General features: G+C 37.8%; 1 protein-coding gene across 6 annotated transcripts in view; it reads left to right on the top strand.

The window, feature by feature from the left end:
- The window catches only part of SLC4A10 (solute carrier family 4 member 10), a 146,317-nt gene that overhangs the window by 48,436 nt on the left and 84,024 nt on the right, over positions 1-13,857 (top strand). For 4 of the 6 annotated variants that reach the window (XM_058027921.1, XM_058027920.1, XM_058027919.1 and 1 more), the window contains exon 2: positions 6,963-7,044. In XM_058027921.1, coding sequence (XP_057883904.1) covers positions 6,963-7,044 — 82 coding nt within the window. Of the gene's footprint in view, positions 1-4,015; positions 4,206-6,962; positions 7,045-13,857 lie in introns of all 6 variants that reach the window. The other 2 variants (XM_058027923.1, XM_058027922.1) reach the window with 1 other exon arrangement.

Genomic DNA, 13,857 nt, shown 5'->3' with positions numbered 1-13,857 from the left:
ATTGCTTCTTACTTTGTCGCATAGCCTGAACTATGTGGAGCAGAGCTGACCAAAAGGAAGGCTGTGCTTTATGTTAACCAGTAGTGATTATTCCAGAAAGCTGCCATAAAAGCAGTGCCATTAAAGGGACACTTAAAAAAATGATCCTTCAGACCTTATAGAACAGACCTTGTTGCATTATAAATGTGTTTTGATGGGTCTTCTTTGATAGGTAGACAGAGAGGAAAAGGATGATATAATGTAGCTAGTGGAATGGAAAAGCAATTATATTTCATCTGAAAGATAAAATTCACTGTATTTTCCACCCCAGAAGATTGCTGTATATGGTTATATATAATATAAGCAATTAAACATGATAATATTAAAAAAAGGTTGGTTTTTTTTTAAACCCTGTGTGCTTGTCTTCAGAAAGAGAAAAGAATTATAGCACCTAAATTGTGGGCATACACATTGTGCATTAAATCAGTTTTGTGTGAGCCTGTTTGCTCAAGGACATTTTAAAGGACAAGATTGAACATGGCAGTCACCAGTGATTTTCCTCCTGCAGCAGGGAGGCAGGCATCTGTGTGCAACAGCTTTTTAGCCATTTAGGCTAATTGTCTTTGCAAAATATTTCCAATATGCACTTGGTAGCTCTTGAGTTCAAGTAACTTCGTTTTCCATGTGTTTATTAATGCCATCTTTATGAAATGTTGAGCTGAACTCAACCAAAATGACCTTAAAAATACAAATAGTGTGTAATTATTCTGTAAAATGAATATGACACAAAAGAGTAATGTTGGAACTGAGAAGATAATTGTGTGTGTGGTGTCTGCACAAATATTTAGTATTTCATTACAGGCCACTGGAGAAATGTAAATACACAAGTTTTATACCACTAACTGTATGATAATAGGTATAAACTGAAATGAACATGTTAAGGTTCTGTCTTTTAGGCATATGCAGTTATTGATAATGTAAAATAAATGAAATAATTGTATGTTTGTCATGGTTAAACCCCAGCCAGCAGCCAAGCCCCACTCAGCTGCTTATTCACTCCCACACCAGTGAGATGAGGGAGAAAACCAGAAGGGTAAAAGTGAGAGAGCTCATGGATTGAGATACAGTTTAATAGGGAAAGCAAAAGCCACCCACACAAGCAAAACAAAACAAGGAATTCATTCCCTGCTTCGCGTGGGCAGGCAGGTGTTCAGCCATCTCCAAGAGAGCAGGGCCCCATCACAGGTCACAGTGACTTGGGAAGACAAATGCCAGCACTCCAGATGTCCTCCCCCTTTCCTCTTTCTCCCCCCACTTTCTATGCTGGGCATGATGTCACGAGGTGTGGCGTGTCCCTTTGGTCAGTTGGGGTCCCTGTCCCAGCTGTGCCTCCCAGGCACCCCCAGCCCCCTCTGCAGTGCGGCCGTGCAAGGAGCAGAAAGGGCCCTGACTCAGAGCAAGCCCTGCTCAGCAACAACAAAACCTCTCTGTGTGATCAACCTGTGCTCAGCACAACCCAAAACACAGCCCCTACCAGCTGCTGTGCACAAAGTTAACTCTACCCCAGCCAAAACCAGCACAACATTACAGCTTTCTATTGTTTATGGGAAGGCAGAATTTCATGGTTCATGCTGACAGGTGTTCCTGAGTTCCAGATGGCATTTCAGAATTATGTAGGTTGTCTAATCATCAATAAGGGGCTTATATGGAGAAGCAATTAATACCATGATTATTTTCCTTATGAGTCAGCAGGTGTGTCATATGCATAATTTCTAGTGTCTGAAAAATCAAAATGGCTTCTGCTCTGTTATATATTTCACAGAAAGAAAGATGCTGGAAAAATGGTTTTTTAGGTTATGTTGATATGGTTTATTCTGTGAGTATATTAAGAATGTAATTTAAAAGGGACGGGATTTGACTGAGAGTCTTAAAAACTGTGAAAAAAAAAGTAGAATATTAATACTCTTTGTAGTTGGTTTTTGCATTGTATTTCAAAGGGAAACAATCTTCCAGTTTATTGAAAACACTGAACAAATACCAGGACAGAAAATAAAAGTGGCCAAGTATGAAAAAAATTGGATAAAAAGAAGGATCAAAAATTTCTTTGTAGTTTTCCATTTTGATTTGTCTACTCAAAATATATTAGGTACAGATGTCAGACTAGTGAATCACTGTACCTACCAAGGGAAAGAAGTGAGACACACTCTTTGCAAGTATTTAATACTTTCTTGCTGTCCTAATTTCCTGTTTCTTAATGTATATTTATTGTTATACTAATATTTATTTGCTATAGTGATTAACACAGATGATCTTTAGTAAATATTTGCCCAGTATCCAAGTTGTTTTAATGATGTATGCAAGTGTTCTTTTAAGAGAATATATTGATTTTCCTCTTGTAGTAAATACATATAATACCTGTATAGATAACTTCAAATCAAAGATTGTCACTGGACTTCAGCATACCTTGTTGTCATCCAAAAGATGTGGAATATGTCCTAATTGCATCATCTGGAAATGTACTGAAGTTCTACAAGAGTGTGTGTCTACGTTAGCACATACATATTTAAAGAGGTTTGTCGTGTGCCTTTGTACAGATCCACCTTTGAAAGTAGTTAATTTCCTTTTTCTCTCCACCCAGTCATCTACAATGTGATGAAAGCATAGACAGTAAGTAAAATGGCACAAAAACATCTGTCATAAAATGATGCTTCTCAGCTTTTCTAAAAGTCTATTTTTTCATCAACTAGGTTGTTCTGAGGTGTCGAAGGGCAGTGCACAGTTTTGGAGGGTGGCAAATTGAGGACCAACCTCTTTGCAACCTGTTAAGAATTGTAGTTAGGGCTGTATCATAGCTAAAGAGGGTTAGTTTGGGAAGTTTTCCAGGAGGTCATTTTTATATTGGAATATCCTGGATGCTGAGCTTTATGCATACATAGGTGGAAAGGGCACTTAAGGCATTTGATTTTCGTTACTAAGTCATGGGCCTGTTTATTCCTTCTAACCAATATGCTTAAAATTCCTGGCAACCACTGTAGTGTCACTTTATACTCTGATAAGCAGGTTGTTTATCTAAGGGTTGAAAATCCATACTCCAAGACTCATGATGACCTTCTTCCTTTGTGATTACTTACCAAAAAGTAATGTCTTTGAAGGTGGTTTATTTAGTTTTATTTTGTTCAACTTCAAATGCATATTTTCAGTATGCGCTTGCAATGTAAAGCATGCAGAAGATGACTCTATTGTCTGCTTTTCTCTACTTACCACTGTGTTTGGACTTCTAGTATGTAGAGACAAATATAGTGACAACTGTTTTTATAAGACTTTCATTAAATAGATGTTTTCTGTGAAATATGCTGCTGCATGTTGAAGGTCATTCCAGCATTCATTTGGAAAATGTAAGACATGAAAAAAATTATGGACTGAGTAGGGTTGCTGGGCCCTATTCTCTAAGAATCTTGTGGTTTCCATGTAAAAAGCTTTGGCTTTTTCTTGCTGTTTTATATCAGATACATTATTTCTTCTAATGTGTGTTTGCTGGTATTTTATTACTGTAGGGAAATAAATTTTAGATTAACTATTGGGTGAGACTAAGTAAAACCGTAATATATTAACAAATATTATGAAAAAGAGAGTGAAAAAATGTTCTGTTTTTTATGAAAAGTTTATTACACTCTGATAATACCTTTACTGAAATATAATTCCACTGGCTTCTCCAGCATTGCTCTTAAATTAGGCTGGCAGAAAAAAACCCCTTACATTTATTCTTATATATTTTTGTTGTGCAATGTAAAATTATTGCAAGGTGTTAATATACATTGGTTTGATGTAAAAAAAGAGAAAGTTTATGCCTTAATGTTTTTTGTCAATTTCTTATTTCCTAACATTATCTATTCGCATGGGTAAAATTTCTTAAATTGAATGACTTGGCACTTCTGTAGTGCCTTGCAGCTCTGGAATGCTGTGTGAAAATTTATTTGGTACAGAGCAGCCCAGTGAGGAAGGTAGATGAGTAAGTATTATTATCCCTATTTTACAGATGGGGAAGCTGAGGCACAGAGATTAAGTGACTTTCCCAAGGCCACACAGCGAGTCAGTGGCAGATCCAGGATTAGCGCTCGGGGACTTCCTGGATCCCTCTTCCATGCTTTAAGCAGTAGACCACAGTGTTCACTGGACTCAGCAAGCAACTCATTGCAGTAATGGACAGTTCCAAGGACTTGCACATGGTCAGTGTGTCCACACATTTGTTTGCAGACTGCTGCAGTATGTCTGTATGGTTTCACTACTCCAGTCCTTGCAGATTTGTGCCCTATGTAAAATTACCTTCATCATCTTCAAATGGTGTAAAAGGAAGAAGAGGTAGAATTCTGACATAAATGTGGCATGGCAACGAGGAGCTTTTAGTTTTCATGCCTTATTCTGAGCCTCCTACAGTTGATGGGCCAAGCTGCAGATTGGCCCAAGATTCATGGCTTTGAGGATATTAGTGTGGAGTTTGGTTGGCATGAATTCTTTCTTCCAAGACTGCATTATGGTTAGTCTTGCCTATACTTTCAGTTTCAAACTCTCTTTTATTGCAGCACTTAAAAATAATAAGTTCTTAGTTTTCCTGAAATTCTAATAAAAACCAGAGCCTTACTAATTGAAATGAGGTTTCCAGTCCCTATTAATCCAGGGGAAAGTGGAGTGGGATCTGTTTTTATTTATATTGCAATAGACCTCACCACCCAATGAGTTTAAGCACGAAACTGCAAGTGAACCTTTGTCTCACCTCTCCCCTTCTCCAAGGGGGCAGTTCAGGAGTCAGAAATTACTTCTAGAGTAAATGCAGTACAACTCTTGTGCTGGTAAATGTGAGGTGCCTCTGATGATGCTCCCTGGGAAGTCAGCATGTTCAGTGCCAGGCCCGTTTAATTGGACTTTGCTCAGAGTTTGACAAGTGAATTGCTAACAACACAGCACTCCCAATTAAGCTGTTTTTTTTCTGTAATATTAATGGAATAAACCCACTTCTGAGAATGAGGCAAGGCTGAGACTTGCTGTGACATTACAGGAAGAGGAGGCAGAGAAGTAAAAGTCTGCCAGAAGCTGAAAATTGAACACATGGGAAAGGAGAAGTCAAAGTGTATGAGCATATTTTGATAAATATTAATGAATTAATTTGTATTTAATTTACTTAGATAATCAGTAAAGGCTTTAAACTGCCCAGCAATTTATTATTTTCCCCACTGTAAATTCTCCCTAACATTGCTTCCTTTCTGATGTGAATGTCTTATGCTAGAATAGCATTATTTATGATATGGCTCTAATACTTGGACTTTGACATCCTGCCTAATCACTCACCCAGAGGCATGGCATTGTTATGTCTAACTGCTTTAAAATAATGGATTCATTTTAGTAAAAAGATCAAATGGCTTGGGCAAAGTTATACTTTCCTGGTACATCTTAATGGGTTATTATCTAATTCTAAATTATTAAAAGACAAAACAGTTTCAATAGAAGCCCATTTCTTATTGTCATATTTTAGTTATGTACTATTATCTATGGGAAAGCTCTAATAAAGACATTTTAACACTTGGTCTTTCTTTCTTTAACAGCCCAGATGCTTGGTGCTGACACATTTGTAGAATTTTTCTATGTAAGATAGCTACAGCATGACAGCTATTTTTAAAAAAGAAAGGAGCCTGAAACAAAAACACATCCAGAATGTACCACATCCAGCTATATAAGTGAATCTTTTTGCCTGGGGTATCTGATTTTTAAGGAGAGGTGCTCAAAGACTTTCATTTCTCATTATATTCCATTGCATTATATATATAGATGTGTATTTATCATGCAACACTGGTATTTAAATCCCCTTGCTTCAGACTTGCATTAAGATACCAATTTTATGTATAGAAATCAAGTAGTTCTAGTTCCAATATCACTTGCTGAAACCCCTCTACTAATGACAAGTAAATATATTAATTGGTACTTTTGTATAATGCATTATTTTTCATAATAATTTAATGGAAATTAATATTTCATGTTGTGAAAATTGAACACATTTAGTAGCTGTATTTAGTAGCTGGTATTTTTCACAAGTGATGTCAAACTCGTAGTGAACCAGATACTCATTTTAGCACAGCATGTAGTGTCTTGTTGCTGAACCCCCAAAATATTTTTCTGTTCAGGCAAATGAGTTGGGTTTTTTTTCTTCATGTCAAAAATGACAAAATCACTGATTTCTGTACCTTACCTGGCCTGACTACAATACACTTATTAATCATATACTACGTTTACAGTGCAGTAGAGAGTACAGTTTAAATGCATGTATGAATATAGCTTAAAATTAACCATGAAATATATGTTCCTGAGGAAGAATAGCTTTTCTGTTTTCTGCTATTAGTATATGCTACCTGCTTTATCTTAAATTCAGCTTGGTGTTTGTAAAGAAAAGCAAAGGCTTTGCAATTCACCAGTAAGTGAAGTCAGTTGATTTCATGGTATTAGTTTTATTTCTTACCATATTGTCACTGAGTGTTATTGTCTAGCTTTGGTGAAGTATAAGGAATTTTAGTAGTAATAGTTAGGGAATTGTGCATGTAGCTCACGATCCTGATCTAAAGACAAAAATACATGTGCCACCCCTTTCCTAAGGTGCACGAGAATAAAGCTGCCTTGATCAGACATTTCTTCTCTCATCTCTTTCATTGTCCTGTTGGCTCATGTTTTTCTTGGTTTCCAGTAACCAGTGTTTACTCATCATCTTGCAGGTTTTACCAGAATTTTTGCATGTCATAGTTAGCTGTAATCATACCTCAGTAAAAAACGGATGCAAAAGAAATAGATTTAATAAGTAAAATTAAATTCTTACACCCCTTTTTGTTCTTGAATTGGAAAAGTTGAAATATTAAAACCATCTTTGTTTTATAGTACTGTACAATCTTGCCAACAGTTTCCAAATGAAAAGTAGCTTATCTGTCTTTTTTTCTGTTTTGTAGAGAAATGATGAAGAGGCTGTTGTGGACAGAGGTGGAACTCGCTCCATTCTCAAGACGCATTTTGAAAAGGAAGATCTAGAAGGTGAGGGATGATTTTTCTGTACTTTATGTTGTCACTTTCTTCTGAAAGTACTGAAATGTAATTCCAAATGTGTAAACTTATTGATTTGAGTAGGGATGCAAAGAGACAAGAGAGTAGAATATTGTCATTTATTTTAAAGAAATACTGTTTTCTGCCACAGCAGTGTCCAGAAACAGATGATGGTGGAAGGAGTTTGCTAGTTTTTCGTGATCTGTGGTCGAGTCCTGTGAATATGCATGTGTGAGTTTAGATAAGTCTTTTAAGATTTCGAATATGCAATTGCAAGAAGGACTGCTGATTTAGTACTTATAAAGGCTTCTACATTTGCATTACAATCCTCATGTAGTTGCCTAGCCACATCTTCAGCTGAACAAAAGCATTCTGGAGTGTCAGAGATTGGATACATATTTACTGATATCCACTGCAGAAACCACCTAACTTGACCATGTAGAACAAAGTGAGAAATTATGAGAACTGTTTAGATGTTGGTCTAATGAGTCAGTTGCATTTCTGTTTGAGTAGTATATCCCAAGCTTTGGTTACTAGTGTACTTAAACTCTTGTATTGAGTTGTGTGATCCCCTAAGTCATAGCTATAATGAAAATTAGTTTCTGTTGTATATGTGATGTCCCTTTCCTGAGACTGGAAATGGCTGATTTTGTTAGCTTCTTGTAGTGGGACATGGAGGTTCCTGTTTTTGCCACACAGATGCACACATGAACTAGCCCAAAAGAAATACTAAGATCAACATGCAGGAACTTGAGTTTTCTAAATGCCTACCATTGATTACTTCATTTTGTTTTTCTTTTTTTCTCTGTCTGTATGAACTTTGTGTTATCTGATATGTGTTGCCATATTGATGGTTTCATTGAAATACCAACATTACACAGCAACTCTGTTACTGCTTCCTTCAGCAGTGCCTCCCTCAAAAAGCAGATGTAGCTGCATTTGAGAGGGGCCTGGCTGTGTCTGTGTGAGCTTGTCTCTCACAGAAGGATGTTAGATGTTGTGCAGTGTGCCATGGCTGAGGTTGGTAGCTCTCTACTCAGCCTGGGGGAAGTCTGGGTGTGTGCAAGGATGGATCTCAGGTGAGATGTTTCAGGGTGGCATTTAGAGTTTTGGTGTCTCCAGTGGGTCAGACTGGCAATGCCAGTTATGGGCATAAGCACAAAACCTCCTATTTTGAATCTGACATTTAATCTGTGGTCTTCAGTCTCTTGATTGCATCCTTGATCAAAGAGAAACCACTGTATCTGGTGTCCTCAGAAAAACACCCAGTAAAAGAGTGGGAGCTTCCTGTCTCCCTTTCTCCATGGTACTGACTCACAGAGATTTTGTGGGGTGAGTCAACCCACAAAAATATCCTTTTGCTGAGTCATTTTATTGATGATAGTGAGGTGGCATTTTAAAGATGGACAGCTTTCTGCAGAATGACATCTTTAAGCTCAGTCACATAAGCTTAAGTCAAATTAAGGTTGTCAGAATTACTGTGATGTTCCACATGTGACTTTGTGAAACATAATTTAAGAACTGTTAATTTAATTATTTTTCCCCCACTATCCTATATGTGTAGAGTTGCTCCTGTGAAATATCAGTGAAAATATTATTTCAAAGATATGGTCTTAAGTTGTTATCAGTAGAAATTGGAACATGGCAGTGACACTCCCACAATCTTCCCATCAATTTAAGCTGATTTAAGTTCAGAATATTGAAAAAATCTGCAGTTATCAAATGAATCTGCTTTTATTAAAAAGAAAACCCTATTGTTTCATAACGTTCTAAGAAAACTATTTTTCTGTGTAGAATCAATCCTTCATGATGCAGTTAGCTTTCTCAGATAATGTCATGCTCACTCTAAGCTCAGATCAGTTTGTCCTTAAATTTATAATCACTGCATTCAAAACACCAGGTGACATAATAAGTTTTGAAGACATTGCAGATTTTAATATCCAGTTGCTGTCAATAGCATGTCCATTTGTTTTGCAGTACATCTAGGCACTTCTCCCACTGGAAACAGAGAATGTGACTCACAAATACCTGTCTCATTCACTGACATTGTGTTGGGTTCTGCTGAAAAATGTACCTTTTTCCTAATGACATAACAACTATGAAATATGAAATTAAATAATCAGGTGCTAATTGCATATCTTAGAAAAAGAGTATAACCAGGCTATTAATACGTATTACGTAATTAGCTTTTTGACAGGCATTTAATTGGATTTATGTTTTAAAATGTAAATAGCTAGTTACTGAATATTCTAGGGAAGAATAGAGTGTAAGTTTCAATGTCAGCAAAATTACAAAAATTGCAATTCATATGAAGAGCTGCAGGTTTAAATCTGAAAATCAGTATTCAATTTCTTCTTATTAAATCTTATAATTTTAAGTATTTTGTCTTTTAAAAAAATATTTAAACTATCAACATTCAAACTTCAGAAATACAGATTTAAATGTGTACTAAAATTTCCATCTGAAATTTCAAAGCCTAGTAAATATTTGGAGTTGCATATTTTAGGCAGTCATTGTGCAAGTGTATTGCAAGTATATTTCTTGCTGAAAGCATGAAGATATGGTGTTTAATCCTGTCTTAAAGAATGGACACAAGAATAGATTTTTGCCTTAGACTCTCCAGATCAGTATTTTTTTTCCGTGAGCAGTATAGTAAAACTTTGAGAACACAAGACAGGAACTGCAGTACCTATGGGAACAGAAGAGATGTGGTGCTCATCTTAGTGCAGTAAGTGCCTCAAATTGTATCTTTTTGCTTAAGTTTTGTAGTGCTTCAGAGGTGAATTGTTGGAGAGCTGTGGCTTTCAGATTTTCAGCACAAATTATTTTTCCACATAGTTAGTTTTTGTGAATTGTAAGGTCAGGATCAGTCACTAATATTGAATAGGTCATTTGTCTGACTATTGCATTGATGGAGGGACTGAGAAAGCATTTCTAAAAGCAAAAAAGGTATTATATTTCCTGGTTATAATCACCTGTTTTGTTTGTAATCTTTGAATGTGTGTACAAACAAAATCCTACTGAAATAAATATGCTGTCATTTTAATCAGTGGTGGAATTCCTAAATGAGAATTGGGCACCGATTCTGGCTGCTCAAGTATTTAATTGCAAAACGACAGGTTGTACATGTGCCGGTGCTGAGGGCAGCTAGGGAGGTTTTCCTGGGCAGATGTGCCCTTCAGCAGCTGCTCTCAGCTCATTCCATGGGGCTGTCTCTGGCTGGCTGCCATTGCTTCAGTGCATGTTGAGTGAGAACAGTTTCTGATCAGATGGATGTACCTACTGCTTGTCTCATGGGTCAAAAGTACTTGGATTGCTCTGGGCTGGAGAGCTCAGATTCTCTCAGGTCACATGCTGACTTTTGGGCTATGCAGATAGGCAAAGGGATTGACATTAAATACTCTCTGGCCAAGGTCTTTTCCTTATGGCCACTCTCTTAGCCGAGGGGAAAAGTGGCCGTTCCATGGACTCCTTGCTGGAGGTGCCCAGCTGCAGACTGAGGATTTTTGTGAGAGTATTTCAGAACTGCTCTGGGTATTGCTGTGGCCTGGTTTGAGAAGCAGCTTCCACAGGGAGATGGGTGGAGATCAGATTGTTAGGTGAAGGTCCCAGTATTAATCAGGGATGAATTCTGGCTCTGTTGGAGAAAATGGCACAATGATCCTTGATTCAGACAAGTCAAGATTTTGCTTAAGCTTTTTATGTTTCATTCATTTAATCTGCCTAAGTGGCATGGGAAAATTTGCCTCAGGGGAAATCAAGTTTGCCATGTTTCATGTCTCTGAGGATACATAAAACACTATATCCAGTATATGCATGAATATGACTCAGGATATGCCTCCTGACACTTTTTACAGCATTCAGATTACGTGGATTGCTTACTAAAAGTTACAAAAAACCTTCAAGCTTAATTAGAATATAAATATTTCTAGCACAACACAGAATGATGCAGAAGCCGAGACTTTAAACCTAATAAACCAAAAATTAATTGTAAATTTTGTAGAGATATTTTGTAATTAACTACCTGCATGAAGGATAATTTTGATAGTGGATACTCAACAGAAACAGTGAAACTCCAGAGCTTCCAGATTTAATTATTCTCTTTTAAAAGAATTATTTTAGTTATTTTTCTTCTTTTTAGATTTGTTCCAGCTTGTGACAATAATTTAAAAATTATTTAAATGAAATTTTGATTATGTACTGTTAGGGTTAATATATGAAAAACCTCATTGTGATTAAATGCTAAAGTCCATCTATTATTACTTAGTAGAAATTTGAGTTTTAAGCAGCTTTTTATTCTCAGAGACTGGACATTTTTTTGTAGAAATAACATCATAGCACACCTGTCTGCCACTGACATTATTTACCTGAAAATTAATAGGACCTAGCAGCTCATAGGACTGAAAGAATATAAATTTTAATAACCTGGCCTTGGTTCACCCATGCCTCAATGTAGAAACAAGTCAGGCACCGGCTCTGCTTGGTCAGACAGGAGCATCAGCTGAGATTTCCCTTCCCCTTGGCTCCCAGGATGCTCCAGCCTACTGCAAATAATTTGTTAGCATGTCAGTACAGATGCCCTGCTCCCAGCTGCCCTGCCTTGCTGCCCTGGGGTGCCCAGCTCATCCTGACGTGGGCGCTGACCCCGCTCGTGCTCCTTGCAGCGACGCTCGCCGCGCTTCGATGGAACAATAAAAGCTGTGGAAACACAGGCCAGAGCGATTTGGCTTTGTCTGTACCTGAAATGTTGCTCTTTCATTTTGTTGCCTACCAGGTATCACAAGCTCAAGCTTGTTCCCTTTGTGATTCCTAAGGCACATGTTTCTGTAGTGCCTCTTCTCTAGTTTTGTTTTCTTTTTCCTACGTAATTCAATATTGCTTGATCTCACTTTTCTCCTCTTGTCCTGGCAGTCACCTGGTTTGATCCCTTTGCTCCCCTTGTCCCTCCTCAGCAGTTTCTGTGGTAGTGGAAGGTGGTTCACCTTGAACAATCATGAATAAGTCTGAAGCGTGTGTTCACAGAACCTCTTTGAAATGATGAATAATGAAATAATGGAAGCAGACACGTGCCACAGTGTTGGTTGAACACCACAGTCTTTAGCTGATGATAAGGTTTGGTTGTGAATTTGGCTTGAATTTGCTCTGAGCTTCACAGACAGGGAACCTTTTCAGTATTTGTAGGGACTAATACATTCAAATGCTTCACTTTGTGAAATCCCAGATGAAACTGACATAAACCAATTTGCCATTGTTGGTGAAAGCTGCTAAATTGCAGCATCAGAAGATAGAAACATTAATGTTTTAACACGCGATTGTACTTGTACTGAGGTTGCTTTTTCTTTTTCTTTTTCTTTTTTTTTTTTTTTGCTTGCTGTTAATTTAGAAATATAGGTCAAATTCTTCCCTCCAATAACCACAGCTTCACTCTCCATCATTGGAAAGAGTTGTGTGCCTGAGCAGGTTCTTTTACATTTCGTGTCTGCTGGCTTTTTTTCTTCTGTCTGGCAAGGTCATGATCTCATGATAGAACCATACATACAACACCTCTGGGTTCCTCTGGAGGAATCTAGGAAATTTGAAACATAAGTGCTGGTAAAAAAGTACATTTTTGCCTACCTACAATCTGGAAAAATCTTTTGTTAAAATGCAAGGTTTTTTTGGGAGGGCAGTGAATGATCGAGGCTCTTTAAAAGGTCCTTAACCTTAATGACTTCAGTGAGATACTCTTATCCTCCATATTCAATGTGTCCTTAATGTTATCGTGGGTCAGGAATATTGTTTTTATTTTTTTCTATATAATTTTTGTTGTAATCTACTGTAGAATATAAATTACATGTATAATCTAAAAGTAATTTTGAAGGTTTTCTTGTCAGTTCCTCCAAATTATGGCAACGCAAAAAGGTGAAAAATGGGTTTTGGGCAAACCATAACCACAAACAGCAATGTAAACTGTTGATTTTGGAAGGATTGCTTTTGTCCTTTCTGCTTTTTCTCCAGCTCTGCTCCCTGCTGCACTACAATAACGAATCGTGAGTCATGTACTTTTACTCCTACACAATTCACCATCATCACTTTCTTTCCTGTAAGGAAAAAGGCAATTTTTTTAACCCTACATGGGCTGATGGTTTTCTGTCTCTACCTCACCATTCATTTTTGAGAGGATGAAACATTGCATTTGGTTCAGCTCTAGCTGTCAGTGCACAGGGGAGGCTTCAAGCACTGAGTGTTTTCCAGAGGAGGGAGGAGCCCCTCTGGTCCTGCTGAGGTCAGCACTCAGCTGAGGCTTGGCTTGAGCTGCTGGCAAAGTGTTCTTTCTCAAGGCACCTTGCCTTTGCCGTGTGTTTCCTCAGTAGGTCACAGAGCCTGCCTTTGCTCTTTCTGGAGGTGTTTCAAGACCCATCTGTTCCCTTGTCTGCCCCTTCCCTCCATGCCTGTGAGCAGGGATCTGAAAGCCTTGGTGCCAGCAGGTGCCTCAGGCAGATTCGGGTAATCCCAGGTGGAAGGCAGCACAAGCACACGGACCCTGAGCAGCTGGTGCCCATGGATGTTTGGATCCAGGACAGTCATTATTTTACACAGTTGCCACCAACTGGGCTGGCTCACCAAGAAGCTCTAAAGTATCTCCTTGAGTTCCACATTCTTGGTGTAATATGGAGACCTGAAAGAATTTCCATGCTGAGAGAGGATCTTCTCCATGGTTTATGCTGTGTTTAATTTATGTCACAATTTAAAAACTCAGAATTGGTTTAGATATCAGTGAGCCGTAGGATTTATCTGATCTTCCTGAGTTTTTCTATTAACCTT

The sequence above is a fragment of the Melospiza georgiana genome, chromosome 7 (assembly GCF_028018845.1).
Source record: "Melospiza georgiana isolate bMelGeo1 chromosome 7, bMelGeo1.pri, whole genome shotgun sequence".
Lineage (NCBI taxonomy): Eukaryota > Metazoa > Chordata > Aves > Passeriformes > Passerellidae > Melospiza > Melospiza georgiana.
The sequence above is the reverse complement of the archived record's forward strand: the minus strand, read 5'-3'. Positions and strand labels throughout refer to the sequence as shown.